At 42.8% G+C, this 27,588-nt stretch overlaps 1 protein-coding gene across 1 annotated transcript in view; it reads right to left on the reverse strand.

Annotated features, from left to right (window-relative positions):
* The window catches only part of neto2a (neuropilin (NRP) and tolloid (TLL)-like 2a), a 54,330-nt gene that overhangs the window by 23,700 nt on the left and 3,042 nt on the right, over window positions 1-27,588 (reverse strand). Inside the window, exons 2-7 of the mRNA XM_078210255.1 lie at window positions 27,216-27,269; window positions 8,613-8,690; window positions 7,705-7,845; window positions 7,018-7,266; window positions 5,667-5,711; window positions 2,435-2,562 (exon numbers count right to left, since the gene is read on the reverse strand). Coding sequence (XP_078066381.1) covers window positions 2,435-2,562; window positions 5,667-5,711; window positions 7,018-7,266; window positions 7,705-7,845; window positions 8,613-8,690; window positions 27,216-27,269 — 695 coding nt within the window. The remainder of the gene's footprint in view (window positions 1-2,434; window positions 2,563-5,666; window positions 5,712-7,017; window positions 7,267-7,704; window positions 7,846-8,612; window positions 8,691-27,215; window positions 27,270-27,588) is intronic.

The following is a 27,588-nucleotide window of genomic DNA, read 5'->3' on the forward strand; positions in this document are numbered from 1 at the left end:
TATACATGGCTGCCACTGTTCGTCAGTGGCTGAGGGATTGAATGTTTGTGGAAGCAGCAGCAATCAAGCGGGCTGTTTTGTCTTGGATGGTGTCGAGCTTCTTGAGTGTTGTTGGGGCTGTATTCATCCAGGCAAATGGCAAGTATTCCATCAAGCTCCTGACTTGTGCCTTGTAAATGGTGGACAGGTTTTAGGGAGTCAGGAAGCGAGTTACTTTCCGCAGGATTCCTAGCCTTTGACATATTCTGGTAGCCACATTATTTATATGGCTAGTCCAGTTCAGTTCCTGGTCAATGGTAACTGGAAGGATGTTGATAGTGGGGGATTCAATGATGATAATGCCATTGAATGACAAGTGCAACGGTTAGATCCTCTCTTGTTGGAGATGATCATTGCCTGGCACTTGTGTGGCATAAATGTTACTTGCCACTTGTCAGCCCAAGCCTGGATATTGTCCAGGTCTTGCTGCATTTGGACATGAACTGCTTCAGTACTTAAGGAGTCGTGAACGGTGCTGAACATTGTGCAATCATCAGCGAACATCCCCACTTCTGACTTTATGATGAAAGGGAGGTCGTTGATAAAGCAGCTGAAGATAGTTGGATCTAAGACACTACCCTGAGGAACTTCTGCAATGATGTCCTGGGTTAAAATAGTAAAACGTATAGCTATATCTGCATCTGTGAAATAAAATAATTCATTTGCATGGTTTCATTAAATATGTACATTAACTGGAATGTTCACAAATACTTTTAATATTATACTATAACAAAAAACAAGTACAAAGTAATAAAAGTTAATTAAAATTAATTCAAAATGCACAACATCACACATGCATTGATCGTGAGAATACTGCAGTAATACCACACAACTAGTGGTCGTTTGGTGGTCATTTCAGGTTTTTGAAAATTAAATTGTAACAGTTATTTCCTTAAAAATGCAGTTTGCCATCAATATGTTCGTGTTGTTATCAATGTGAGACTTTATAAGATGGTTATGTTTTAAACTGTCACCTTTAATTCAAGGTGAAACGGAGTAGTTTGGAGAGTGAGATAGGACTTGATACAGGATTGACCCGGAAATAAGCCCATGTGATTTGTTTGCTATGGGGTCTGGGGCCTTGGTCAAATCCTATTAGAAGTAAGGTGCAAACTTCAACACCTGGACACAAAGCAAGAAGCAGCTGGCTTTACTGCTGCCCAGACACAACTATTCTCAGGGCAGTCAGACTAAAAGGTTTGGGGAAGAAGATCCACAATAGGTGCTGCCATACCAGGCATAAGAGAAGGACTACTTGATTATGCACCAAGCTGAGGGCTGCTGAGGCAGAACCCATGTTTGACAAAACAAGGACTATGAAGAGATAAAGATCATGGAATCACAAGAGGGTATCTTGCAATTGGAAGCCTATTTGATTATGTCCAAATGGTTGAGTGAAGCAGTCTTTGTTTAAAAGGACACTGGAAGATTCATCCTGGTGAAGCTAGGGGAAGAGATCCTATTTGAGCTGAGAGGAGTTTTGGACTCTAGGAACAAGGTTACATCTTTGCATAGAGTGCATCATAATATATAAACAAGGTGTAGGATTTTTGATTCTGCCAATAAGTTACTAGGGAATAACATTTTCTGTAGTTTAGCGTATTAGTTGCCTGCTAAGTAATGTTTAGTCTATGTTGATTTTAGTGCGTTTGTTGCAGCAAAAGTCTTAAACATGGAATCTTGCTATGTGAGTTAGTTATTTAGAAATTCATGGCTGGGATTTTCTGGTCGTTCACGCACCTCCACCACTGCAAGTGAGGACGGAGAATTTAGCGCTCAGCCAAATCTTTGTTCACTGCAGTGGGACCAGAGAATCCCACTGACGTAAATGGCTAAAAAATTATGGCCCTTATCTATTGCTGTTGCATGGTATCATTCTCTATGGGGACCACTATTAAAAATGTATCTGTTACGGAGAATTGTAGATATTCCTTTACATTCGTCTATTTTTATTTTTAATAAATTTATTGGTCAGAGAAAGTTTATTGAAGTTTTTCTTTTGCATGGATTGTTGGCACAGTTTGAGATTATTGCCAAGAAAGATCGATGAAAGGAAAGTAAAAATGTCCTTGCTATTGATTTTCAATCCTTTGAGATTTGAATTTATTGTGGGGCACAGCTAATGCGGATAAATCAACAACAATTTAAGTGCAATCTGTACCTTGCGTCCACAAACCAGGATGAGGACCAATAAATGTTCTCCAGGAAGTCATTTACTGAACAATGTTTTTTTTTGCCTATCCACTCTTCATTTCTCTGTGTCACTGCTCTGAAACTGCCAAGTGTTTCAGTTTGAATACAATGCTACAAATGTTCTATTGTACAAAACTCTAGATAGGAACCTCAATTAAAGCTTCTCTCTGTGCACTGTCTTCTACAAAGTACAAAAACATACCTTAGCTCTTGGCGGGGCTCTTATTGTCCAAATGCAGTCAATAGCTTCTCCAGGCTTGATTTTCTCTTCTTGTTCGACTTGTCGAGAGTGAATGATCCCATCAGGTCCTGATAGCTCAAATTGGCAATCTAGAGAAGCAAAATATTAATATTACTGGAAAATAAACAAGAAAATATTAACATTTTAATCTAAAACTAGCGTCAAAAATCTACCTTGAACATGTAGGGGGGAATTTTACCAAAATGTCTCTATGGGCCTGATTTTACCATTTGGAGTCTAAGGGCCGGATCCGGACGTAATGCAGATCCGAGCCCGGAATCCTCTTTGCAACGCGCCCATACGCTTTTTGCCGGCTCCGGTCCGATCTGCACAGTGGGCGGGGCTTAGCACTGCCGGAATGATCGGAGCTCTGAACTGCGCATGCGCAGTTTGAAAAAAAATCTGAAGCAGCGCGCCCGGGCACGAAAGAAAAAGACAGCAGAGAGAGCAGAGGCGGGGTGGGGGGGGGGGGGGGGGGGGGGGGTGGGATGGAGGGGAGGATGGGCTTGGGACTGAAAATAATGTAGCATCTTCTTTGTGCTGCCTAATTATCTATGGGAAAGGTAATTAAACTACAGTGCCCTAGTGAGCAATTAGTGACCTGTATAATACATTTGTGATCTGTAACTGGATTGTTGATGTCCCTGTCACCATGAGCCAGGTGCTCAAATGTTCAGAGTCATGTGGTGAACTTGGAAGAATTGTCCTCGTGGTGGAACTTGGTTAGAAATAAGATTCAAGGAGATTACTAAATCTGGGAAATCAACCATAGTGAAAAGTAGTTTGTATTGGCAACTCTTCTCTCACATTCCATGGCAGATGTGCCCCTCCTTATGAATGTGATTTGCATGGGCAACGTTGGGTGCAGCTAACCTGCCTCTGGAGCAGCCTTGGATCCTTTCTTTCATCTTGTTTTCATCTGAACATTGCACAGAATTACAGGAATTCCCTTTGGAAGATAATGTCAAAATTATAATCGCAGGAACTAAAAACCTAACAGTCAAAAATTTGGGAAAATATTTCAAAAGATGGATGGGGGGGATATATATTTTGAAATATTTTCCCAAATTTTTGATGGTTGGGTTTTTGGTTCCTGCGATTATAGTTTTGACATTATCTTCCAAAGGGAATTCCTCTAATTCTGTGCAATGTTTAGATGAAAACAAGATGAAAGAAAGGATCCAAGGCTGCTCCAGAGGCAGATTAGCTGCACCCAACGTTGCCCATGCAAATCACATTCATAAGTAGGGGCACATCTGCCATGGAATGTGAGAGAAGAGTTGCCAATACAAACTTCTTTTCACTATGGTTGATTTCCCAGATTTAGTAATCTCCTTGAATCTTATTTCCACCCAAGCTCCACCACGGGGACAATTCTTCCAAGTTCACCACATGACTCTGAACATTTGAGCACCTGGCTCATGGCTACAGGGACATCAACAATCCAGTTACAGATCACAAATGTATTATACAGGTCACTAATTGCTCACTAGGACACTGTCGTTTAATTACCTTTCCCATAGATAATTAGGCAGCACAAAGAAGATGCTACATTATTTTCAGTTTGCAAGATTCTCCCTAGTCCATCCTCCCCCCCCATCCTCCCCCTCCAACTAGAGATCCATCTGAGCCCGCCCCCTCCTCCAGCGGACGCCAGGAAGGTGCTGCAGGCTCTTGAAGGACTGCAGGTCGGAAGGATGGTGGAGGGAGACCAGCGATCGAGGTAGGTTGGGGGTGTGCTCTGCCGAGAGGGGCCTGCCTCCCAGGGGGGTCTGATCCCGGGGGGGGGAGTCAGCCGGGGTGGTTAGCGGGGGGGTCTGCGAAGGATGGCCGAGGAGGATGGGCTTCGGAGGTTCCCCTGCAGAATAGAAATCCGCTTTGGATTTTTATTCTGCAGGTCGCTTACAGCACGGATCTGGAACGGACCAGAAAACGGTAAAGTGGGATTTGGCGGTGGAGTTGGGCGCGCGGTTCATTAAGTCGATTTAAATGCATGCTAATGCCCGATTCGGGCGCGGACCGGACCCGCGCCCTAATCAGGTGTCGATAAAGCCGCAATCTGCTCAGATTCGGGTGCAGATTGCATTAAAGGCTCAACGCCCGACTTTACCGCGATTTTGCACCCGCTTTTGGTAAAATCGGGCCCTTAGGCTCAGACCGAAAACTGGTGTGAAGTTCTCCAGCTCCACTGCTCAGTTTTCTCTCCAGATTCTGAGCCTCTCAGTCAAAGATAATGAGTGGACATGGGTTATCCATCACTCTGCTGAGGCAGAGCCTCATAGAGCCAACAAGACCCATTCCACTGAGAATGGGGGCGCCATTTTTAAAGAACGCCCTGATTAGAATGAAAAGTCACACACGGTCCACATACAGTCACCATTCCCATTCCCCCCGCACAATCATCGCCAGCATTCCCATTCCGCCTGCACAATCATCGCCAGCATTCCCATTCCGCCTGCACAATCATCGCCAGCATTCTCATTCCGCCTGCACAATCATCGCCAGCATTCCCATTCCCTCTGCACAATCATCCCCAGCATTCCCATTCCCTCTGCACAACCTTCCCCAGCATTCCCATTCCCCCTGCACAATCATCGCCAGCATTCCCATTCCCTTTGCACAATTATCGCCAGCATCCCTTTCCCAATCCCAACACCCGTATCATCATTGCTGGCATTCCCATTCCCCTTCAGTGCCCGCTCTCCCCCTCCCACCACACATAAATGAACTCCCCCCATGAAGCTGCCACTATGGTCCACTCCAGCACTGCCCCCTGGCACAGGTTGGAACTGTCTGGTTGGCACTGCCATGGGGCAGTAGACGACTATGTCCTTCTCCTTCTAGGGGCTATACTTACTTTTGTGCCCCCAAAGGGATCCCCTGGACTGTTTCTCATTTGGCCAAACCTATTGTGAACCTGTTGGCGAGGCATGAATACTTAGTGAGGGGGATCATGTGGCGGGAGGGCCCATTAATAATATTTAAATTCATTAAAATGTATTTAAATGGAGTCCCTGCCCTTTGTGGGTGTAAACCTCATGACATTGTCGGCAAGAGGCAGACAAAATCAGGAGACACAATCTCTCCAGGAAGAATCGCGTTTCCCGATTCTCTCCAGGTTTTTCACCCGTGCTGGCAATTCCGCACACAGAGAGTGCGGGTTCAAAACTCCCCCCCGGAATAATAATCATACCTGGAATGGGGTTCAAGATTCCACCAAGGTAGATAAAATCAGGATCTATAAAAGTAGAAAATTGTGATTTACATTGAAAATTCAATGACATGTTAAACCATGTAACATTTGATAAATGCGTCTAAAAAGCTTGTCTTTTGAAGAAACCTGGCACAAAGGAAAGTTGTCATGGTTACTGGAGGCTAACCATCACACTGCCAGGATACTGCTGCAGAAGTTTCTCAACAAAATAACGTTCAGGAGCATTTGGCCAGATCCAGGCTCGGCTGACAAGCGGCAAGTAATAATTATGCCACGTAGTTGTCATGTAATAGCCATCTCCTACAAGGGAAAATCAGCTTCAAGAGCCCAAAATGGAGTCCTCGACCATTAACATCTTAAGGGTCAACTTTGCCCGGAGGATTAACTGGACCAGCCATATCAACTCTATATCGATAACAGTGGGTAGAGGCTGGGTAATGGGGATAGTGTGTGTACAAGGCATTGAAGTGTTCAACCAGCCATGATCATATTGAATGGGGGAGCAGGTTCAATGGGCTAAATAGCCTATTCCAGCTCCTATGCTCCTAAACTCTGACAAATGGTTCATCTCATGATTCCTCAAAGACTTTTCTCCACTTACAAGACTAAAGTCAGCAATTCCCACTTTTCTGGATGGGTGCAACAGCAAGTATCTTGACAACATGCAGGACAGAGCACCAACCATCATGAATCAGCACCAATACTCTGCCTTCAATATTCATCTGCCTACATTGCGGTTATCGTATGCCCGACTTATAGGACCCACGGCACCAATTCACGAAGACTCCTTCAAAGGCATCTCCTTCCTCATGGATCTGAAAGGTCTCCTTCATGGATATGAAGGACTGCAGTACAAGTGTCATAGGAACATTAGTGACTTCTCATTTCCTATAAATCACACAGCATCCTGGTTTGAGCATATATCGCCATTCCTTTACTGTCACTGGTCAAAATACTCAAATTTCTTAAGACCATTATGGGAGCACTATCATCACATTACAGTTCAAGGAGAAGACTCTCTACTACTGCTGTTGGCACAAGAATGGATGTGCAATAAATGCATATCATTTTCTTTTCAAATGAAGCCATGATTGAAGCTTTCAAACCATTTGGTTCCCTGAAATGAAATACTGGATGTATTGAACAAAATGTTCAACTTTGGTCGGAGCTGAAGTGGACAGTGACAGATCAGCCCTTCATAGAACTGTAATAAGGTGGGGTGAAGAATATATGGCCTAATTCCTAGTTCTTGTATTAAGCCCTTATAACTGTTAATAGTATACTCACTGAAAAAATTTATAGTTCCTTTAAATAATAATAAATTAGTTACCTGGTACAAAAGAGTATTTTGCTCGAAATCCAAAGCCTTCTAACTCCTCATCTGAAGTAAACTTTATCCATAAGAATCTTCCAGATGATTTAATGAGCGATGGACTATTTTGACCACAAAAGCGGTTTATCACACGGGAGAATCCAAATGGTCCGTCTCTGACTTCCAAATGATCAAATCTACAATCCCATGAAGGTTCAATGCTGTAAGGTTCGTCAAAAGTGAGTTCAATTCGCTGGCGGGGGGCCGCTGCAAATACAGCAAAATGGTAACAAGTACCGTTCCTGCAGGTCAAGGCGTACATTCAGGTTCAAGATGTATTCAGTTATCAAAGAAATGTTCTCATTGGGCGGGATTTTATGGCCTCGCTCATCCCGAAACCGTAAAATCTCACCCAAGGTCAACGGACCTTTCCATGGTCCGCCCCTCGCCCGCTCCGATTCCTGTGGCGAGTGGGCTGGTAAAATTCCAGCCATTATCTCTGAGAACATTTCAAGCAGGCCGGTTATAGCTGCGCAGTGTTGTGACAGGCTTCTAGCTGAGCAATTTTAACATATTATAAAATGTCATCGTTCAAGCAACTGCTGTAGATGATCCCTACTAATAAACATGGACAGATCTTTGTTGAGGACTGACATGGGCTCTAACTAGCACCATAGTTAGATGCGAATGAATAAATCACATTACCTTCCAGTATGTAGATACATTCTCTATTAGGGGGGTAGACATTCGGGTAATTTGGTGAAGCAAAATATCCACCATTGTCATTCCGAACCCAAACTCCACATTGCTTTCCTGACTTGTGATGCGGTATGGCATTCTGTAACTCTGTAAAATGAAATAATTCAGTTTATTGAGATTTATGTTATAATCTCAGAGCTGATAGAATGCTGATAATATATGGCTGGTAGGTACGTGCCTAGAACAGGTCTGGTGCTAAACAAGCTATAATTTTTAATAGAGATCATGATGATTTAGAACCATTACCTATCCCCTAGCTATAAAGTAGGTCAACTATATACTCTGCTCAAGAACAATCAATGTTTGGAGTGTGTATGTGCAAGAAAAGGTAAGAAGAAGACCAGGCACATATCAGAAAAGAACTACTGAATGTGACTTGTGAACAGAGGTAGCCGCCTAAATGTTAAAATATTGATGTGGTTTAGACTTGAATGGCTAGAAGCAGATTTCAGACAGATTCAATTGAAAGTGCATAATTTTCACCCAGCTTTCTGAGGAATGCTTATTGGCCTTGCGTGTAAAGGGAGATTGCTAGCTGTAGAAGAGGCAAACTGTATGTAAGTGAAATTTAAGATGAAAACAATTCAACCAGAGGGTCACCATTGAATGAAAAGGTTCCAGAGAGCCTTTGGGAAAGTTTATCAACTCCCTTGTCAAGGTTGAAGGGGCACGGGAATAAGAAAATTACAAGGAAAAGTGATGCAAAAAAAAGCCAAGGTGCATTTACGAGTCGGCAGGCAAGGGACAGAAAAGCCCTTTGTGCTATTCAACAGCACTTACCCCAAACCGCCCCCCCGATCACCTCTGAAATATGTCTGTGAGGAGATGGAGCTAACTTTCAGACTGCAGCTTACCATTATTGTCACTGGATATGCCATCTCTATGTGCATGGACGGCATAGTTCTGCAGTTGATTCTCTGATGACCTGGACCCTGTGAAGATAAGTCACCATTGGTCATTGCCAGTTAGATATGCCAGGGTTTCACTTATATTTGGTAGTACCTTAATGGATACAGCCAATCAGGTTATGTTGAACGTGGTATACCTTCTCCCATGCAGCCTCGCTTACAGCATAGGATACTGTGAATGGGATGCTTCCGGTAAAGTATCCGCTATTTTGGTTAGTCGGGCATTCACGTATCATACTGGTACCAATGCAATCAGAATTATAATACAGCACAGAAGGAGACCTTTCAGCCTGGCTTGCCTGTGCTGGAACTTTGAATGAGTTTTTAAAATTAATCCCATGCCCCTGCTCTTTCCCAGAGTCCTGCAAACTTTTCAACTTCATCCAATTCCCTCTTGAATGTTATTATTGAATCTGCTTCCACCACTCAACTGAGTCCGGTGAGTCCGGAAGTAAGGGAGCATGAGTAATGTAGAGAGATAAAACAACTAATGTGTCATTCGCACAAGGGAAGAAGCTAACTGGTGATAGCTGTTGAACCTCTTTGTCCTGATCAGGAACAAGTCTTGTTTATTTCTGGTAAGTTTAAATAATAGTCTCGTCAATGGAGGCATGGCAAGGAACCTCTGCTAAGTCAAATGCACATCCTGTATTATGCGGTTACTTTTCAAGTCACCGATAACCACACATGGAGGAAGTGTTGTCACCCCACAGCTTCAAAGTGTGCAGGCAGAGAGTGAATGAGTGGCTAACAGCGAAACAGAGAGGGCCAAGCACATAGTTCAGGAACCCTGTGAGTGCATCTTGCTCTTTGATTAGTATTCTGCTCCTAATACTGGTGAAACAATTGTTCCTCCAGGGAGTGCAGCCAGAGTCAAATACTTTGCACCATGGGTGGCACAGCTGTAGGGTAGGAGATTGGGGATGATGGAGGAGAAAGTTTAGAAAACCAATTTATATGTTATATGGATCCAATAATTTGGGGATCAGATAGGCGGTTCCTTGTCTACAGACATGATTCAAGGATACTATGTGCCGCGGTCATGGATGAGACTGAGTGGCTGAAGAATGTTCTGAGGGTGCAGGAGAACTGTCAGAGATTGTGGTACATGAGATAGGTAGAGAAGAAGGGATGAGGTCATGAGGGATGAAGTGGATTTTAAGGAGTTGGAAATAAATGAATAAGCAGAACCTCAAAAGTAGTAATCACTGGTTTATCCCCAGTGCCGTGCACGCGTGAGTATAGAATGAGAAGGGTGGGTGCAGATGAACGTTTAGTTGGAGCGATGGTGAATGATGGAGGGCTTTAAATTTCTGGGACATTGGGACCTGCACAAGCCAGGCAGATTGCACCCAAATAGGGTCAAGACCAGCATCATGGTGGGAAAGTTTGCTGGTGCTATTGGGAAGGGTTTAAATTAACTGGGTAGGGACATTAAAAAGTGAGCATAGGTTCAAGAGGTAGAGAAGCAAAGCTGGAACTAGAAGGCAGAAAATTAGTAAGCAAGTATGGAAAATAGAGGAAACAAAAGACTAGAAAATAAACAAAGCAGTTTGGGAGTTGCTTGATCACCCAGGGGAAACCATAAAGCAAAACATCCCAATTTACCGAATGACCCCCGAATAAAGAAATGACCAACAAGATTTCACTTTTTGTAACATTTGCTTCAACATGAATCAGAACCAAAGTAAATTAAACATGAATTAACAGGCAAATGATACCTCAAATGAAGAGGTAAACTTTACGTTTAACAGTTGTTACAACAAAAACATGTCTAGCACAAGCACCAACACCCATATCACTCCCAACAGACGTGTGGCATTATGTAGCTACACAATTCCACAACATGCTGCTCTTTATTCATGCAGGGTGGGTTATGAATCTTATCCAATAACAACTTGTGCCTTTGAGTTTCTTGGGCCTGATTATTATCAGCAAAGCATGTTTTGGCAAACCCTCTCTCTCTTGGGTCAAGACTGTTGTGATGGTGTAGCTTTCCAGAGTTCTGCTTCAACCGATTAACCAGTGATACCACAGTTCATAGTTTGGCCACTTTGAGAGAACACCTAGCTTTTTAAAATCTCTGACCTTTCCACAGAGCTTTCCAGGTTTTACACTATTTCAGCCAGGTCACACAATCCCTCCAAGAGCTCCTGTATCCTTTTTCGTCAAACTGAAAAAACTGACCTCTTCCTGAGAGAAATTTGTTACTTTTCCTCCAAAGAACAATACAGCACAGGAACAGGCCCTTCGGCCCTCCAAGCCCGCGCCACTCCCTGGTCCAAACTAGACCATTCTTTTGTGTCCCTCCATTCCCACTCCGTTCATGTGGCTATCTAGATAAGTCTTAAACGTTCCCAGTGTGTCCGCCTCCACCACCTTGCCCGGCAGTGCATTCCAGGCCCCCACCACCCTCTGTGTAAAATACGTCCTTCTGATATCCGTGTTAAACCTCCCCCCCTCACCTTGAACCTATGACCCCTCGTGAACGTCACCACCGACCTGGGAAAAAGCTTCCCACCATTCACCCTATCTATGCCATTCATAATTTTATACACCTCTATTAGGTCACCCCTCATCCTCCGTCTTTCCAGTGAGAACAACCCCAGTTTACCCAATCTCTCCTCATAACTAAGCCCTTCCATACCAGGCAGCATCCTGGTAAACCTCCTCTGCACTCTCTCTAAAGCCTCCACGTCCTTCTTGTAGTGTGGCGACCAGAACTGGGCGCAGTATTCCAAATGCGGCCGAACCAACGTTCTATACGTTTAAGACTTATCTAGATAGCAACATCAGACCCCAACTTTTATACTCTATGCCCCGTCCTATAAAGGCAAGCATGCCATATGCCTTCTTCACTACCTTCTCCACCTGTGCCGTCACCTTCAAGGATCTGTGGACTTGCACACCCAGGTCCCTCTGCATATCTACTCCCTTTATGGTTCTGCCATTTATCGTATAGCTCCCCCCTATGTTAGTTCTACCAAAATGCATCACTTTGCATTTATCTGGATTGAACTCCATCTGCCATTTCTTTGCCCAAATTTCCAGCCTATCTATATCCTTCTGTAGCCTCTGACAATGTTCCTCACTATCTGCAAGTCCAGCCATTTTCGTGTCGTCTGCAAACTTACTGATCACCCCAGTTACACCTTCTTCCAGATCGTTTATATAAATCACAAACAGCAGAGATCCCAATACAGAGCCCTGCGGAACACCACTAGTCACAGGCATCCAGCCGGAAAAAGACCCTTCCACTACCACCCTCTGTCTTCTGTGACCAAGCCAGTTCTCCACCCATCTAGCCACCTCCCCCTTTATCCCATGAGATCCAACCTTTTTCACCAGCCTACCATGAGGGACTTTGTCAAACGCTTTACTAAAGTCCATATAGACGACATCCACGGCCCTTCCCTCATCAACCATTCTAGTCACTTCTTCAAAAAACTCCACCAGGTTAGTGAGGCATGACCTCCCTCTCACAAAACCATGCTGACTATCGTTAATGAGTTTATTCCTTTCTAAATGCGCATACATCCTATCTCTAAGAGTCCTCTCCAACAACTTCCCGACCACGGACGTCAAGCTCACCGGCCTATAATTTCCCGGGTTATCCTTTCTACCCTTCTTAAATAACGGGACCACATTAGCTATCCTCCAATCCTCTGGGACCTCACCTGTGTCCAGTGACGAGACAAAGATTTGCATCAGAGGCCCAGCAATTTCATCTCTCGTCTCCCTGAGCAACCTGGGATAGATTCCATCAGGCCCTGGGGATTTGTCAGTCTTTATATTCCCTAACAAACCTAACACTTCCTCCCTTGTAATGGAGATTTTCTCTAACGGGTTAACACTCCCCTCCGAGACACTCCCAGTCAACACATCCCTCTCCTTTGTGAATACCGACGCAAAGCATTCATTTAGGATCTCCCCTACTTCTTTGGGCTCTAAGCATAATTCCCCACTTTTGTCGCTGAGAGATCCGATTTTTTCCCTGACAACCCTTTTGCTCCTAACGTATGAATAAAATGTCTTGGGATTCTCCTTAATCCTGTCTGCCAAGGACATTTCGTGACCCCTTTTTGCCCTTCTAATTCCTCTTTTGAGTTCTTTTCTACTTTCATTGTATTCCTCCAGAGCTCCCTCCGTTTTTAGCTGCCTGGACCTAACGTACGCCACTCTTTTCTTTGTGACTAATCGCTCAATTTCCCTGGTTATCCACGGTTCTCGAATTCTACCCTTCCTATCCTTCTTTTTTACAGGCACATGCCTATCCTGCAGCCCTAACAACTGTTCCTTAAAATACTCCCACATGCCAGATGTGGATTTACCCTCAAACAGCCTCTCCCAATCAACAGCTGCCAAATTCTGCATAATCCCACTAAAGTTAGCCTTCCCCCACTCCAATACCTTACCCTTGGGACACCACTCATCCTTTTCCATCACTATCCTAAAGCTAACAGAATTGTGGTCACTATTTGCCACATGTTCCCCTACCGAAACTTTGAAGACCTGACCGGGCTCATTCCCCAGTACCAGGTCCAGTATAGCCCCCTCTCTAGTCGGCCTATCTACATATTGTTCCAAAGAACCTTCCTGTACGCATTTTACAAATGCCTCCCCATTCAGACTCCCAGCCCTACGCAATTTCCAGTCTATACCAGGGAAATTGAAGTCTCCCACTACAACAACCCTATTTTTCCTGCACCTATCCATTATCTCCTGACATATCCGTTCTTCCACTTCCCTTGGGGTGTTGGGGGGCCTGTAGTATACCCCCAACATAGTGACTGCGCCCTTCCTGTTTCTGAGCTCCACCCACAGTGACTCGTTATACGACCCTTCTGAATTGTCCTCCCTCTGCACCGCTGTAATATGCTCTCTAACTAATACTGCTACTCCCCCACCTCTTTTGGCCCCTCCTCTGTCTCGCCTAAAACACTTGTACCCCGGAATATTCAGCTGCCAGTCCTGTCCCTCTTTCAACCAAGTCTCTGTCACCGCAACCACATCCAAATTCCTCGTAAAGAATTTGGTGTCTTCCTTTTTCTGTCTAGGTCTGCTTTCTCTTTGTGTCTCCACTGTGTCGTGATATTCAGCCTCCCCTCCTGCCTCCATCCTCTTTACATCAGTAATTTCTTTGTCCATCTTCTCTCCGTGACTGGCCACACAACCTTTTGCATCTCAACTTCCTTCCCATTACTACGACTGCCAGGTCAAGGGTTACCAAGTCATATGAAAACTACAATTGATCCCTTTACCATTGATGCAAACTCTTCCATGTCCTTCTGAAACGTTCTTTAAAAATAATTATAGATTCCACAGACATTTTAAACAGATTACTAATTTTCCTTACTATACTGCTTTTGGGGTCAAAGGTTGTCACACAGTATGTGGTAGTGTATACTTGAAGGAATTTAATGCGTAAGGCAGTTGAGCTGAGGGCAGAGGAAGGTACTTAAAAATATATCTTAACTTTGACTGAAACATGGCTTAGTAAGGGGCAGGAGTGGCAGACAACATTCCGAGTTATAGGGTTTTCAGGTCCAGCCAGTTCTGATACAGAATTACCAACAACCCATCCCCTATTTTTGTTTTGGAGTTCGTGGGTGATGTATTTTAGTGCACAGTCCTTCTAAATTTATTGCACAGCATGTGCCTAGTAACTTAAATGGGCCAACTTGTGTGGCCTGCACTGAGTGTATCTATTTGCTGCACTGTCACAGAGCTAACAGGGAACATTGATTGCTGACCTGAAATGTTAACTCTGTTCTTCCACACTTGCCGCAGGACTTGCTGAATACATTCAGCATTTTCTGCTTTTGTTTCAGATTTGCAGCACCACATTTCTCTTGTATATACATGAAGGGGGAGCTCAGGTTTTAATTTTCAGGTTTTAATTTTACAGAATGAAACTAGGCAGGCGGAATGGCTATCCAGCAGGGCAGCATTTGGGTGACTGTTCCAGACATGGGAGGGATTTGGGATACTTTCTTCTTTTTCCCACCATTTGACTCACTGCAACAAGATACATGTATTTTTCAAAAGTAGTGTTTTACCCACTCTGTTAGATTTCAAAATTTAAGACACCGAGCAGGATTCTCCAGCCATTCATACCAACGGCATTCTCCCATCCTGCTGCAGTGAACGGAGATTTTGCTGCTCGCCAAATTTTCCATCCTCGCTCCCAGTGAACGGCTGGAAAATTCCAGCCATCAAGTCTGAGGTGACCATTGAATTGGCATTTCTGTATATGTCCAGAGAAAAGTAATGGTTAATTCCATTAATGATCTATTGAATTCTGATGTCTCTTCAATGGAAGTTCCTCCAAGAGGATATTTACATTTTAATTTCCAAAGGCATTTCCTGGCCATGTGTTAGTTCCTGTCTGTACAGGGACCGCAAAGTAAATCACCTGACCTTCTGCCAAAGAGGATGGAGAATTTGCTGGATAACCTTTCCCCTGTTTTCTAAACGTCTAGCATGACTTCTGCACTTTTGCAGCGTGTGCATCTTTATGTAAACCCAAGGATCCTGTATGTCCTTTGAAAAGTCTTTTCAACTCATCCTGTCATGTTCAAAAATTTGCTTTTGCACATTCCCAGATCACTATATTCCTATTAATCCCTTTAAAGTTGTATAATCTAGGTCACATTGCCTCACCTCACTCTTCCTACCAAAATGAATAATTTCTCCTTTTTCTGTTAAATTTCATCCGTCGTGTCTCTGCCAATTTCGTCAAGTTTTCTATGTCCTCCTGAAGTCTGTTACTAAACTCTAAATAAGTCTCCGAATCTATGGGCGGACTTTTATGGCCCCTTGACCGGTGGGATTATCCGATCCCTCCAAAGTCGGTGGAGTTTTGAATGGCCCACCTCATTTTACAGCCCCACCTCCAGTGCACAGCCATAAAATTCTGCCCTATGACTCCAAAGCACACCCATGTCTCAGGATATCAGAAGATTGTGGCCAGAATCTCCACAATTACCATCCTTACTTCCCTCAGCAACCTGGAGTGCATTCCTTCTGGATTGAGTGACTTTCTACCACAATGCTGCCAGTTTTGTAAGTACCCACTCATTATTTGTTTTTAGCTGATCCAATTTCTCCATCTGCTTTCCCAACTTCCTTTTTGGAATAGGAACCTCCGGAGGCATGAATTATCTGCCAAAGTAAGGCATAGTCACTTCCGTCCGCCTGCAAGCATGGGTAAGTGATGAATAGGGCGCAGAGGATCTCTCATGCAACCTGACCTTCCTGACATTCCCCTGTTGATCCTCTTTTTATTGCAAACTCTTTGGATACAGGATTTTTACTGGAAAGCCATCGATGACAGTAGGTGCAAAAATTTAGAACAATTATCACAGTGGTTCATGAGAATCTAAGGACAGCAGTGAAGAAATAGCTAAATATACTGGCTGTACATGTCTTTACATAGCAACCTTGTAACCTATTTCACATGAGCACCCCTACAAATTGGTGTCTCGCTCACTTCCACATCGTAAAATGGTGTGTCTCGTTTCCAAGCTCCGAGGTTATTATCTAAATGAAGCTTTGTGACAGAGATAAAATGCAGGGAAGACAAAAAAAGAGCATATGTTAGCTGTAATGGAATTCTGCGCAATTGTCTGATCAGATCTTCTCAATTTATTCCTGTAAATTGGGTGGAACCTATCAGAAAAAATCCAAACTCTCATTGCAAAATATCAGGGATGTTTAAAACTGCTATTCAAGAATTAAAATCTCTGCGTCAAAAGTGGCACGTCTTAAAATGAAATCCATATGATATTTGGAAGGAGTTTATGCAAAGAAAGATGAATTGCTAATTAGCTACAAGTTTCAGACCTAATGGTTGATAAAACATTTCAGCGTATGTCGTGTCTTTCTGTGGAATAGGGTGAGTGATCAAAGTACAGAACATTTTAGAGAATTAAAATTTAAAGATAGTAACAAAAGTAATGCATTTGTAAATGTGTTAAGAACAGCGAAACAGCTCAGTATTGATCACTGTACAACAATTGCAGAACTCCAAAGATGTGCCATGATTGGCCATGCTAAATTGTCCCTAGTGTCAGGGGGATTAGCAGGGTAAACATGCGAGGTTATAGGAATAGGGTGTGGGTGGGATTGCAGTCGGTACAGACTCGATGGGTCAAATGGCTTCTGTACTGTAGGGATTCTAACTTGCAATTTTGGTGAACCAATTTGATTTGATTCGATTTATTATTATCACACGTATTAGAATACTGTGAAAAGTATTGTTTCTCGCCCGCAATACAGACAAAGTTTACCATACATAGAGAAGGAAAGGAGAGGGTGCAGAATGGAATGTTACAGGCATAGCTAGAGTGTGGAGAAAGATCAACTTGATATGAGGTAGATCAAAGGAGCTGATTTGTAATACAAATTGCATTTGAAATTTGGACAGAGAGACCAACAAGAGCACCAATGTTCAATCTTAAGATGTAAATGTGTTAAGAACAGCGAAACAGCTCAGTATTGATCAGATTGCCCACAGAGTTTGGCAAATGGGGATTGTTAATGTGTTTTTAATTATACAATCATGGAATGTGGGTGCTACTGGCAAGACAAGCATTTATTGACCGTAAAATTAGGCAAATAAAAATCTAGGTTGACTAGAGATGAATCAACCAACCACCTATTGTGCAATAGAAACATACCAACAACCATGTTCAAAGACCATAATAAGCAGTAAATTATTGCCAAGATGCCCATCATTTCCCAGTTTGTGAGGCTAGGTTACCCAGCACCAGTGCATATTTTGAAGACTTCCCTTCAATGTCCACTACTCGCATAGGTGTATAAGTGCAATTTAAAATAATGATGCCAACTCTACAACAAAGAGGCAGGAAAAATAAAACTACAAACGGTGTAAGTAGAGCAACACTAAGTTGCTGTAAGTTGCTGTAAGCTGTAACTGTAAGTTGCAACACTGGAGACTCTGGAAACAGCTACTTCAAATGTGACAATGCCAGCCAATGCCAATGTAGATTTAAAATTTCAGCTGTTGTATAACTACTTGACATCTACTCCCGAACAAAAATACTGCATTTGCCATGAGGAATTCAGATTATCTTTATCTCCAGGGCAGTAAGGCTAAGCCAAAACTGCATGATAGATCTGTGATAGATCCAAAATGCAAATACAAACTAGCCTGCGCTAGGGAAGCAATTATACCCAATCTTGAACTCCATACTGGAAAGATGTTATATCACTACCTACAATTCTATGATTACTGCAGAGTGCATAAATATGCCAAGAATTAAAATTACTGAAACCTTTGGTAGCTGTCACACCATGTCAATATGTAAAAACTTCACAAAAACCACTGACTCAAGAAGTTACAAATGTATGCAGTGATGTCTTTGTAAACTCTGAGTTGTCTACAGTAAATACCACATGAAATAGAAAACTGTGTAAAAATTGGCAGTGAAATTATCCATACAAATTTGCTGCTGAGTTAAAACAGAAGGTAATGGATTAACATATTTGAACTAGAGTTGCTTGCTCCCATTAGTAAACCCACAGGTTAGATACCAAATGTAGTGACAAGTTGTTAAGACAGAAAAATCTGACAATTTACAATTTTACATTTAAACTGAATCAATTATGCAGTCTTACCACCGAGTATCGACAGTTGAATAGATTGCTACAGAATTCACAAATCCCGAATTTCTCTTTGTCCACCTTGCCAGATGGGTCCTGGCAAGGTGGACAAAGGATGAAGTGAATTAATGATTTTCTGTTTGGGAAATTTCAGAGGCATTGCATGATGTTTTATGTTGTATCACTCCAGAGGAGTACTGAATGTGTATGCATGAAAGTTTCTAGGAGTAGAATTAACTGCAGTTGTCATTTTGAATTTGTAGAATTGTAGAATAGTTTCAATACAGAAGGAGGCCATTCAGCCCATCACATGTCTGCAAGAACAACTCAGCTCGTCCCACTTCCCTACCTTTCCACACTGTCAGGCAGTGAATTCTAACTCCTGACTACTCGCTGTGTAAAATATATTTTTTTAAATCTTGTCTTTGGTCCTTTTGCCACTTGCCTTAAATCAGCATCCTCTGATTCATGATCCTTCTGCACCAACAATAACATTTCTACATCTCTACTCTGTTCGGATGTCTCATGATTTTGAACATCTCTATCAAATCTCCTCTCAACCTCTTCTCCAAGGAGAACAGCCTCAGCTTCACCAATCTATTCATGCAACTGAATTTCCTTATCCCTGGAACAATTCTCATAAATCTTTTCTGCAACCCCATAATGCCATTACACCCTCCTGAAAGTGCAGAATCCAGAATTGCTTGCAATACTCCAGTTGATACCAAACCAATGTTTTAAAATGGTTTACCAGAAGTTCCTTGCTTTTGTTCTCTATAGGTGGGATTTTATGGTCTCGTTCATTCTGAAACTGCAAAATCACACCCAAGGTCAATGGACCATGGTCCGACCCCCACCCGTTCCAATTCCCGTGGCAGGTGGGACGGTAGAATTCCAGCCTATGCCTCTATTTATAAAGCCTAAGATCCCGTATGCTTTTTTAACCTGCTTTCTCAACCTGCCCTGCCACTTTCAATGATTTATGTACATATACCCCGGGTCCCTCTGCTCCTGTAGCCCCTTTAGAATTCCATTCTTTATTTTATATTTCCTTTACTCGCTCTCCCTATCAAAATATATTACTTCACATTGTTTGCATTAAACTTCATCTGCTACGTGTCTGTCCATTACACCAGCCTCTCTATACTCTCTTGACATTGATCACTATCCTCCTCGCAGTTCACAATACTTTCAAGTTTTGTATCGTCTGCACATTTTGAAGTTGTGCCCAGAGCACCTTAGTCCAGGACATTAATATAGATCAAGAAAAGCAGTTATCCTAACATCGAGCCCTTGTAGAACACCACCAACTGTTTGCCAACACTCTGTCATTCCTGTCAGTCAGCTAACGTCATATCCATATCACTGTCACTTATATTGCATGGGGTTCAACTTTGCTGACAAGCCTATTGTGTGGCACTTTATCAAATGTCTTTTGGATGTCCATATACACCAGATCAACTGCATTACCCTCATTAACCCTCTCTGGTACCTCATCAAAAAACTGAAATCAAGTTAGTTTATCACCATTTGCTCTACGTGTTGGTTTTCCTTAAAAAATTTGCATTTGCCCAAATGATTGTTAATTTTGTCCTAAATTATTGTTTCTCAAAGCTTTCCCACCACAGAGGTTAAACTGACTGGCCTGTTGTTGCTGGGACTATCCTTGGACCCTTTTTTTGAACAAGGATATAACGTTTGCAGTTCTCCAGTCCTCTGGCACCACTTCTGTCTAAGGAGGATTGGAAGATTAGGGCTACTGCCTTTGCATTTTCCACCTTCACTTTCCTCAGTATTATCAGATGCATACTATCTGGTCCTGGTAACTTATCAAATTTAAGTACTTTAGTATCCCAATTAACTCCTCCCGAGCAGTTTTAAAGCCCTGCAAGAGTCTCAACTATGTGCCCTTTTGTTACGACTTTGGCAGATTTTTTTTCTTTTCTAAAGACTGATGCAAAGTCATCATTTAGTATTTCAGTCAAGCCCTCTCCCTCTGTGCATAAGTCTCCTTTTGGTCCCTAATCAGTCCCACTCCTCCTTTTGCCTATATGCCTATAGAAGATTTTTGGATTCCCTTTTATGTTAGCTGCCAGCCTCTTCTCGTACTCTCTCTTTGCAGTTCATATTTATTTTTTCACTTTCCCTCTAAACTTTCTATGCTCAGCCTAGTTCTCACTTGTATTATCAATCTGACCTTGGTCAATCACACCCATTTTCCGCTTTCTCTCTATCTCTTTCATCGTCCAGGCCCAGGGAACTCTGACTTTGTTTGTCCTATTCTTCCCCCTCTTAGGAATGAACTTCAGCTGTACACAAATTATCTACTCTTTAAAGGCAACCGATTGATCCACTATAGTTTTTGCTGTCAATCTTTGATTCCAATTTACCTTGGCAGGTCCATTCTCATTCCACTGAAATTTGGCCACCCTCAATTAATTATTTTTACTCTGGATTACTGGTTTTACTAACCATAACTTTATCCTGCTATGATCACTGATTTTTAAGTGTTCCCTTGCTGATACTTAAGGCATGTGTTCCATTTCATTTCCTGGAACCAGATCCAACAATACAAGAATGATCCTGGGAATGAAAGGCTTGAGGAGCATTGGAGGATCTGGATCTGTACTCGATGGAGTTTAGAAGGATGAGGGGGGAATCTCATTGAAACGTACAGAATATGAGGAGAATACATAAAATGAGGAGAGGTTGAATAAACTAGGATTGTTTTCACTGGAAAGACGGAGGCTGAGGGGAGACCTGATAGAGGTCTACAAAATTATGAGAGGCATAGACAGGGCAGATAGAGATTTTTTTCCCAGGGTAGAAGTGTCAATTACAAGGGGACGCAGGTTCAAGGTGAGAGGGGGAAAGTTTAAGGGAGATGTGCAGAGAAAGTTTTTCATGCAGAGAGTGGTGGGTGCCTGTAATGCCCTGCCAGAGGAGGTGGTTGAAGCAGGCACATTAGCAACATTTAAGAGGCATCTGGGTGGGTACATGAATTGGGAGGGAATAGAGAGATATGAACCAAGTAAGGGCAGAAAGTTTTCTTTAGTTTAGTTAGGGCATCATAATCAGTACAGGCTTGGAGGGCCGAAGGCCCTGTTCCTGTGCTGTACTTTTCTTTGTTCGTTGTTCTTAATACTGAAAGGACTGGATAGAGTGGACATGGAGAAGGTGTTTCCATTAGTAGGAGAAACTAAGATCTGAGAGCACAGCCTCAAAGTAAACCTTTAGAACCAAGATGAGGAGGAATTTCTTCAGCCAGGAGGTGGGGAATCTGTGGAATTTATTTTGATGTGGCTTCAGTTATAAATAGGAATAATTACGTAAGCTATGTACTTTAATAATTTCTTATAACTGAAGTCACATCAAAATAAAAGTCATTGCTATTCACCTTAAGTTCATCATATGTTCACTTAAGTACCTTACCTTCGTCATCTGTCCTCTACCTTTCTGCCACATTTGTTGAACCATTTAAATTTATAGAAGATCAAAACAGGGAATGGCAGCAATTAGAGATCCATGACCAATCTATAAGTGAGGCTGAATCATTTAGTTCATAGGTAATATAATGTGAAGAATTGGGAATGTTCCAGTGTGATACAAAAGCATTAGATCTGTCGCTTTGATGTAGAGAGCCTGTGGAATATACATGAGTAGAAGGCAAATAGCTATAAATGAAAAGAGGATGCTTGCCTTAATAAATCGGATGACTGAATTGACCACAGTATATAGAACAGAGGTGAGACTCGCTGTAAGCTCATAGGCAGGCATTATTCCCTGTTACCAAATAACTACAAAGAATGCTGTATCCTCTGGAATACAAATTCTATCTTAAGAAGCTTGTCCTTCTGTAGAAAACAATGCAGCAAAATCACCAGCTTCAAATAAGAAAGAGATCACCAAGAAGCTGACGAATCAAACACCTCCTGAATTTGAAAGTGCAACTTCTAAAATGTGATCTATAGCAAGTGAATAATTGTGGGATGATCCGAAAACATTTGCAAGGAAATTGTCTGTTCAAAGCCAAATTGCTCAGAGTGGGAAAATGTTTGTTTGGAAAGAAATTTCAATATAGCAGTGTTGGTCTGATTGTATCAAAAGGTGGACTACATAGCACTGTGTTCTGGGATAGTTATGTACTGTCTAACTATTAGAAAATGTCACCCACCCACAGCTGCCTTTAAATGTAACCACATTTTTGCCTCAGCCTTTTGGCTAAGATCAAGTGTCAGACCAAGCACAAAGTGGGGTGCAATGCCTTTTCTTGTCAGCTTGGATTTTGTATGTTTCCTCTGCGGGGACTGTTATTTGGATTCAATTAGTATTTGGTTTTTGGAGCAAGCAAGGAGATGGGTTTGGGTCTGCCCAGTCCATTCTGCACATTAGCTTCGTAACTTTAAGAATGGAGTAATTTTTTTAAAAAGCAACCACTTTTTGGCTTATGCTGAAGCCAATGTCTAGTTTGTGTGCATTTCTAAGAAGCTGAAACTCTCAGTAGCAAAGAATCTACTAACTGGAGCTTTGTAATATTGAGTATATGAATATGCAGAAATGAGTATGTCTTACACTTTATAAAGCCCAAAGGAGCAGGTGTGTGGGGACCCTTTAAACTTGATCAGAATATGTGATTAGCAAAGCTTCCTTTATAAATTATTCAGATCTGAGGTGCAAGTACTCAAGAATGATACCACTTGAACTGATTGAGATGTGGTGTTATAGTCCCTAAGACATTGCTAAACAGTAATGAACACAGGCATCGCTTTTTTTATAACCAGGAAAGGACAATGAATCTGTTCAGTTCTTTGGAAAATTTCCTATTGGCTAGTTGGTAATGCGTTACATTTATCTACATTTAAAATCAGCTCACAAGGAGCCATTCAGTCCATCTAGTCCAGGCCAGCTCCCTGTGAAGCAATTCACTTAATTCCATTCCTCCACTCTATCCCTGTAGTCCTGCAAGCGTATTTCCCTCAAGTGCCCTTCCAGTTTCATTGTCTCTGCTTATACCACCCTTGCAAACAGCAAGTTCAGGTGTCACACCCAGTGAAAGGCATGTCATATTCATAACGTTAAACATTCACTGTGCTCATAAAGAAGCTTCTGGAACTGCCTTTGTTTATTTAAAAATATGGACATTGATGAAATATTAAGATGGCGGCCAAGGGGGTCAGGTGACCATTGCAACTTCAACCCAGACCATGTTGGAGAGGATTCTTAGAGACAGGATGTATGCGCATTTAGAACGGAACAATCTAATTAGTGACAGACAGCATGGTTTTGTAAGAGGGAGGTCGTGCCTTACAAATTTGGTGGAGTTTTTTGAGGAAGCGACAAAAACGGTTGATGAAGGAAGGGCCATGGATGTCGTCTATATGGATTTCAGTAAGGCATTTGACAAAGTCCCTCATGGCAGGTTGGTTAAGAAGGTTAAGGCTCATGGGATACAAGGAGAGGTGGCTAGATAGGTAGAAAACTGGCTTGGCCATAGGAGACAGAGGGTAGCAGTTGAAGGGTTTTTTTCCGGCTGGAGGTCTGTGACCAGTGGTGTTCCGTAGGGCTCTGTACTGGGACCTCTGCTATTTGTGATATATATAAATGATTTGGAAGAAGGTGTAACTGGTGTTATCAGCAAGTTTGCGGATGACACGAAGATAGCTGGACTTGCGGATAGCGCTGAACATTGTCGGACAATACAGCAGGATATAGATAGGCTGGAAAATTGGGCAGAGAAATGGCAGATGGAATTTAATCCAGATAAATGCGAAGTGATGCATTTTGGAAGAACTAATGTAGGGGGGAGTTATACAATAAATGGCAGAGCCATCAAGAGTATAGAAACACAGAGGGACCTAGGTGTGCAAGTCCACAAATCCTTGGCAGCACAGGTGGAGAAGGTGGTGAAGAAGGCATATGGTATGCTTGCCTTTATAGGACGGGGTGTAGAGTATAAAAGCTGGAGTCTGATGTTGCAGCTGTATAGAACGCTGGTCAGGCCACATTTGGAGTACTGCGTCCAGTTCTGGTCGCCGCACTACCAGAAGGATGTGGAGGCTTTAGAGAGAGTGCAGAGAAGGTTTACCAGGATGTTGCCTGGTATGGAGGGTCTTAGCTATGAGGAGAGATTGGGTAAACTGGGCTTGTTCTCCCTGGAAAGACAGAGAATGAGGGGAGACCTAATAGGGGTGTACAAAATTATGAAGGGTGAACAGTGGGAAACTTTTTCCCAGGTCGGAGGTGACGATCACAAGGGGTCACGGGCTCAAGGTGAAAGGGGCGAGGTATAACTCAGATATCAGAGGGACGTTTTTTACACAGAGAGTGGTGGGGGCCTGGAATGCGCTGCCAAGTAGGGTGGTGGAGGCAGACACGCTGGCATCGTTTAAAACTTACCTGGATAGTCACATGAGCAGTCTGGGAATGGAGGGATACAAACGAATGGTCTAGTTGGACCAATGAGTGGCACAGGCTTGGAGGGCCGAAGGGCCTGTTTCCTGTGCTGTACTGTTCTTTGTTCATCCATCTTCTGGAAAGTTCTGAACTGAATCATACTGGGTGGAGGGTCTACTTCTTTCATTGTCATGCCTGGACTATACATCTTTGTGAAATTCATGCCTGCCATTTTTGAAGCATAGTGTCCATAAACTCCTAGACTTTATGTCTCCAAGTTTACAATGTAACAAAGTAAAACTGAGGAGACTAGTTAGATACAAATTAAGTGTGAAAGGCCTTTGCTAGGATCATAATTAAAAGACTCCAGTACCTGCGGAGTGAGTGTATTCAGAAGCACGGTGTGGTTTTCCATGCTGATATGGTCTTCCCCATTGGCCAAGTACACGAGAAGTATAGGGAACTCTACACTTCACTTTTGTAGATCTCACTACATCATTCAACATCAGCAGCAGGATAAAACTCAACAAGATTTGGAGGGAAATTTACAGTCCACCAAAGCTCCTCACTTTTGTTCCAGTTGTGTCCCTTGTGGCCAATTAATGGCCAGTTAAGGGCTGCTTCCTACCTCCCATTAATTTTGAGGCCAGGCTTTGGTTGGAAAAAATGGTCACCTCCCTCATTGGCACCTTTTCCAATAGGGTGCCCACTGCCAATGCTCCTTCCTGCCCTGGCCTTTCTATTAAGATTCCCACGCATCTCTCCCCCAAAACCCCCAATGGTGATAACCTATCTGTTGATGAAGAGCTCCATACATAAATAGGAAAAGCAGTCACCACCTTTAGCTAATTCAATGTACATGGAATAACATCAGGCTGATTCTTGGACCGACATACCAATTTATGAGTGTTGTGTTCTTAGCACCTTGTATAGGATGTTACTGCAATCAAGAAAGGAAGTGTAACAACATCCACCTTTGCTGTTTGTGCCACAGTCTGGACATGTTATTGAAGGACAATGTGACAGTCCTCTCGTGTCGGTGCTTATGGAGCAGAGCAAAGTTAGCTGGCTCAGGCAGGTTTTCATATGGTCACATACCCAAGGGTTTTCTAAACAGCGAGGTAGCTGGAGTCAGCCGACCAGGAGGTGCTTCAAGGATACTTGCATGTATGACATGATGAGCCTAAACATTGACTCTTGCGCTCAGGAGGCACTAGCTGAGGACATACCTGTGAGCTGGTAAGCCCCGCCATCAGCATCAGTGGCAACAATAGCCTGATAATAGGCACTAACACGGAAAACAACAGCTCACAAGGGTACCTGACAGCCATTTCCTGTGACATTGGTGACAGAACCTGCCTCCTGCTGTTCAGCCTTCAGCAGCAGTGCACCCGGCTCTGGTTGGCTGCAGCTCCAAGGCTGAATGGAATTGAGGAGGACGCTGCAATGTGGCTTCATCTGAAAAGATCTGGAATCCTTCATGCGCTTATAAATTGAAAACTGGAAGTAATTTATTGCCTCTTCTTTGAAACAAGGCCTGGGGGAGTGGGTACCAGGCGAGATTGTTGGTTTAATTGCCCGAGTAGCAGCAACCTCTCTTTTACTAGGAGAACGCATTTTATTTTTAATTGCATGTGGGAGATTTCAACTCAATTTTGCCTTCTATTTGCTATGGTGGGATTTTCTAAAATAGTTAAACTATTTTTTTCTTTAATTTAAACATTTATTAAAGAATATTGTCAAATAATATCTTCTGGTTAACAGAGAGTCCCCGTTCTCTGATCCTTATTGAGGATATTTGAACAGATCTAATTGGCTTTTTCGTATTTCAGCTTAGGCAATTGAAAGTCCATAACCCTGAAAGGGGAACAATTTGCATTAACAGGAGGCCGGCCTCCTCCTCAGGTCACACAGCACCAGTCCTGCTACTATCAGACACCAGGTCAGGGCCACGGGTTAGATGGGTCAAGTCATCAGAGCGCTGGACCGCAGTTTAGGAAGATTTGACCTCTTCTACCCGCAGGCACCCTTCGTGGTTCTGTACCAATCTAACTGCGGTCCTGACACCATTACAGCTGCTGCATATCCCTAAACGGCCAGTGAACAAGTTAGGCGTGGATGGTTAGTGGCCAATACGCTTATAGTAATACACTAGGAAGTAGCTCCAGCCACCTACACACAATTATTGAACAACTGCAATTGTTCTGGTTCCCTTTCTCAATCTTTTAGGATGGACCTGCGGGAGCGGTGACCGATTAACATAATCGCCCGTAAGATGGAAGATCGAAACAAGCTGGGCTCCAGCGCTGTTAAGAGTGGTGATATATCTCAGGCAGCTCCAGCCACAAGGCATTGTGTTCTCTGACTAAGACAAAATGAGCTGCAGTACATTCTACACTTACAATGGGCACGCTGGCTGATAGAATCTTGTTTTGTTTTACAAATTAATGCCGAAACGTTCCTAAAACCATTCAATACGACCAACTGAACAGGCAGCAGTGAAAGGGGGAAAAAAAACTGCAGACGCACCTTGTGCCTTTTGTATGGAGGCGATTCCCCCAGTCAGAACAATGATGGACCACACTGGAAAAGAAAATGAGGTTTCAGTGTCTGGCTGTTGAGGTAACATTGCCTCGGGCATCACATAAAACTGGGTAGAATTCGACAGAAATTAGGAATTTCAGAACTTACAACATTTTGTCTATGAAAATCCAAGATAAATACATATACATACATACATACATGTAGACAACACGGTAAGATATTCCCAAACAACTGACCTTAACCGAGTGGGAAATCAAACAGACAAGAATTGTTTTCTAGCTACACGGTAAAGTCCATCTTCATATCCCGTGGAGAAGCGGTTTCCCGGGGATTTTATTTAGGGGAGTTCGCTCCTCAA

Source organism: Mustelus asterias, chromosome 4 (assembly GCF_964213995.1).
Source record: "Mustelus asterias chromosome 4, sMusAst1.hap1.1, whole genome shotgun sequence".
In the NCBI taxonomy this organism is placed as follows: domain Eukaryota; kingdom Metazoa; phylum Chordata; class Chondrichthyes; order Carcharhiniformes; family Triakidae; genus Mustelus; species Mustelus asterias.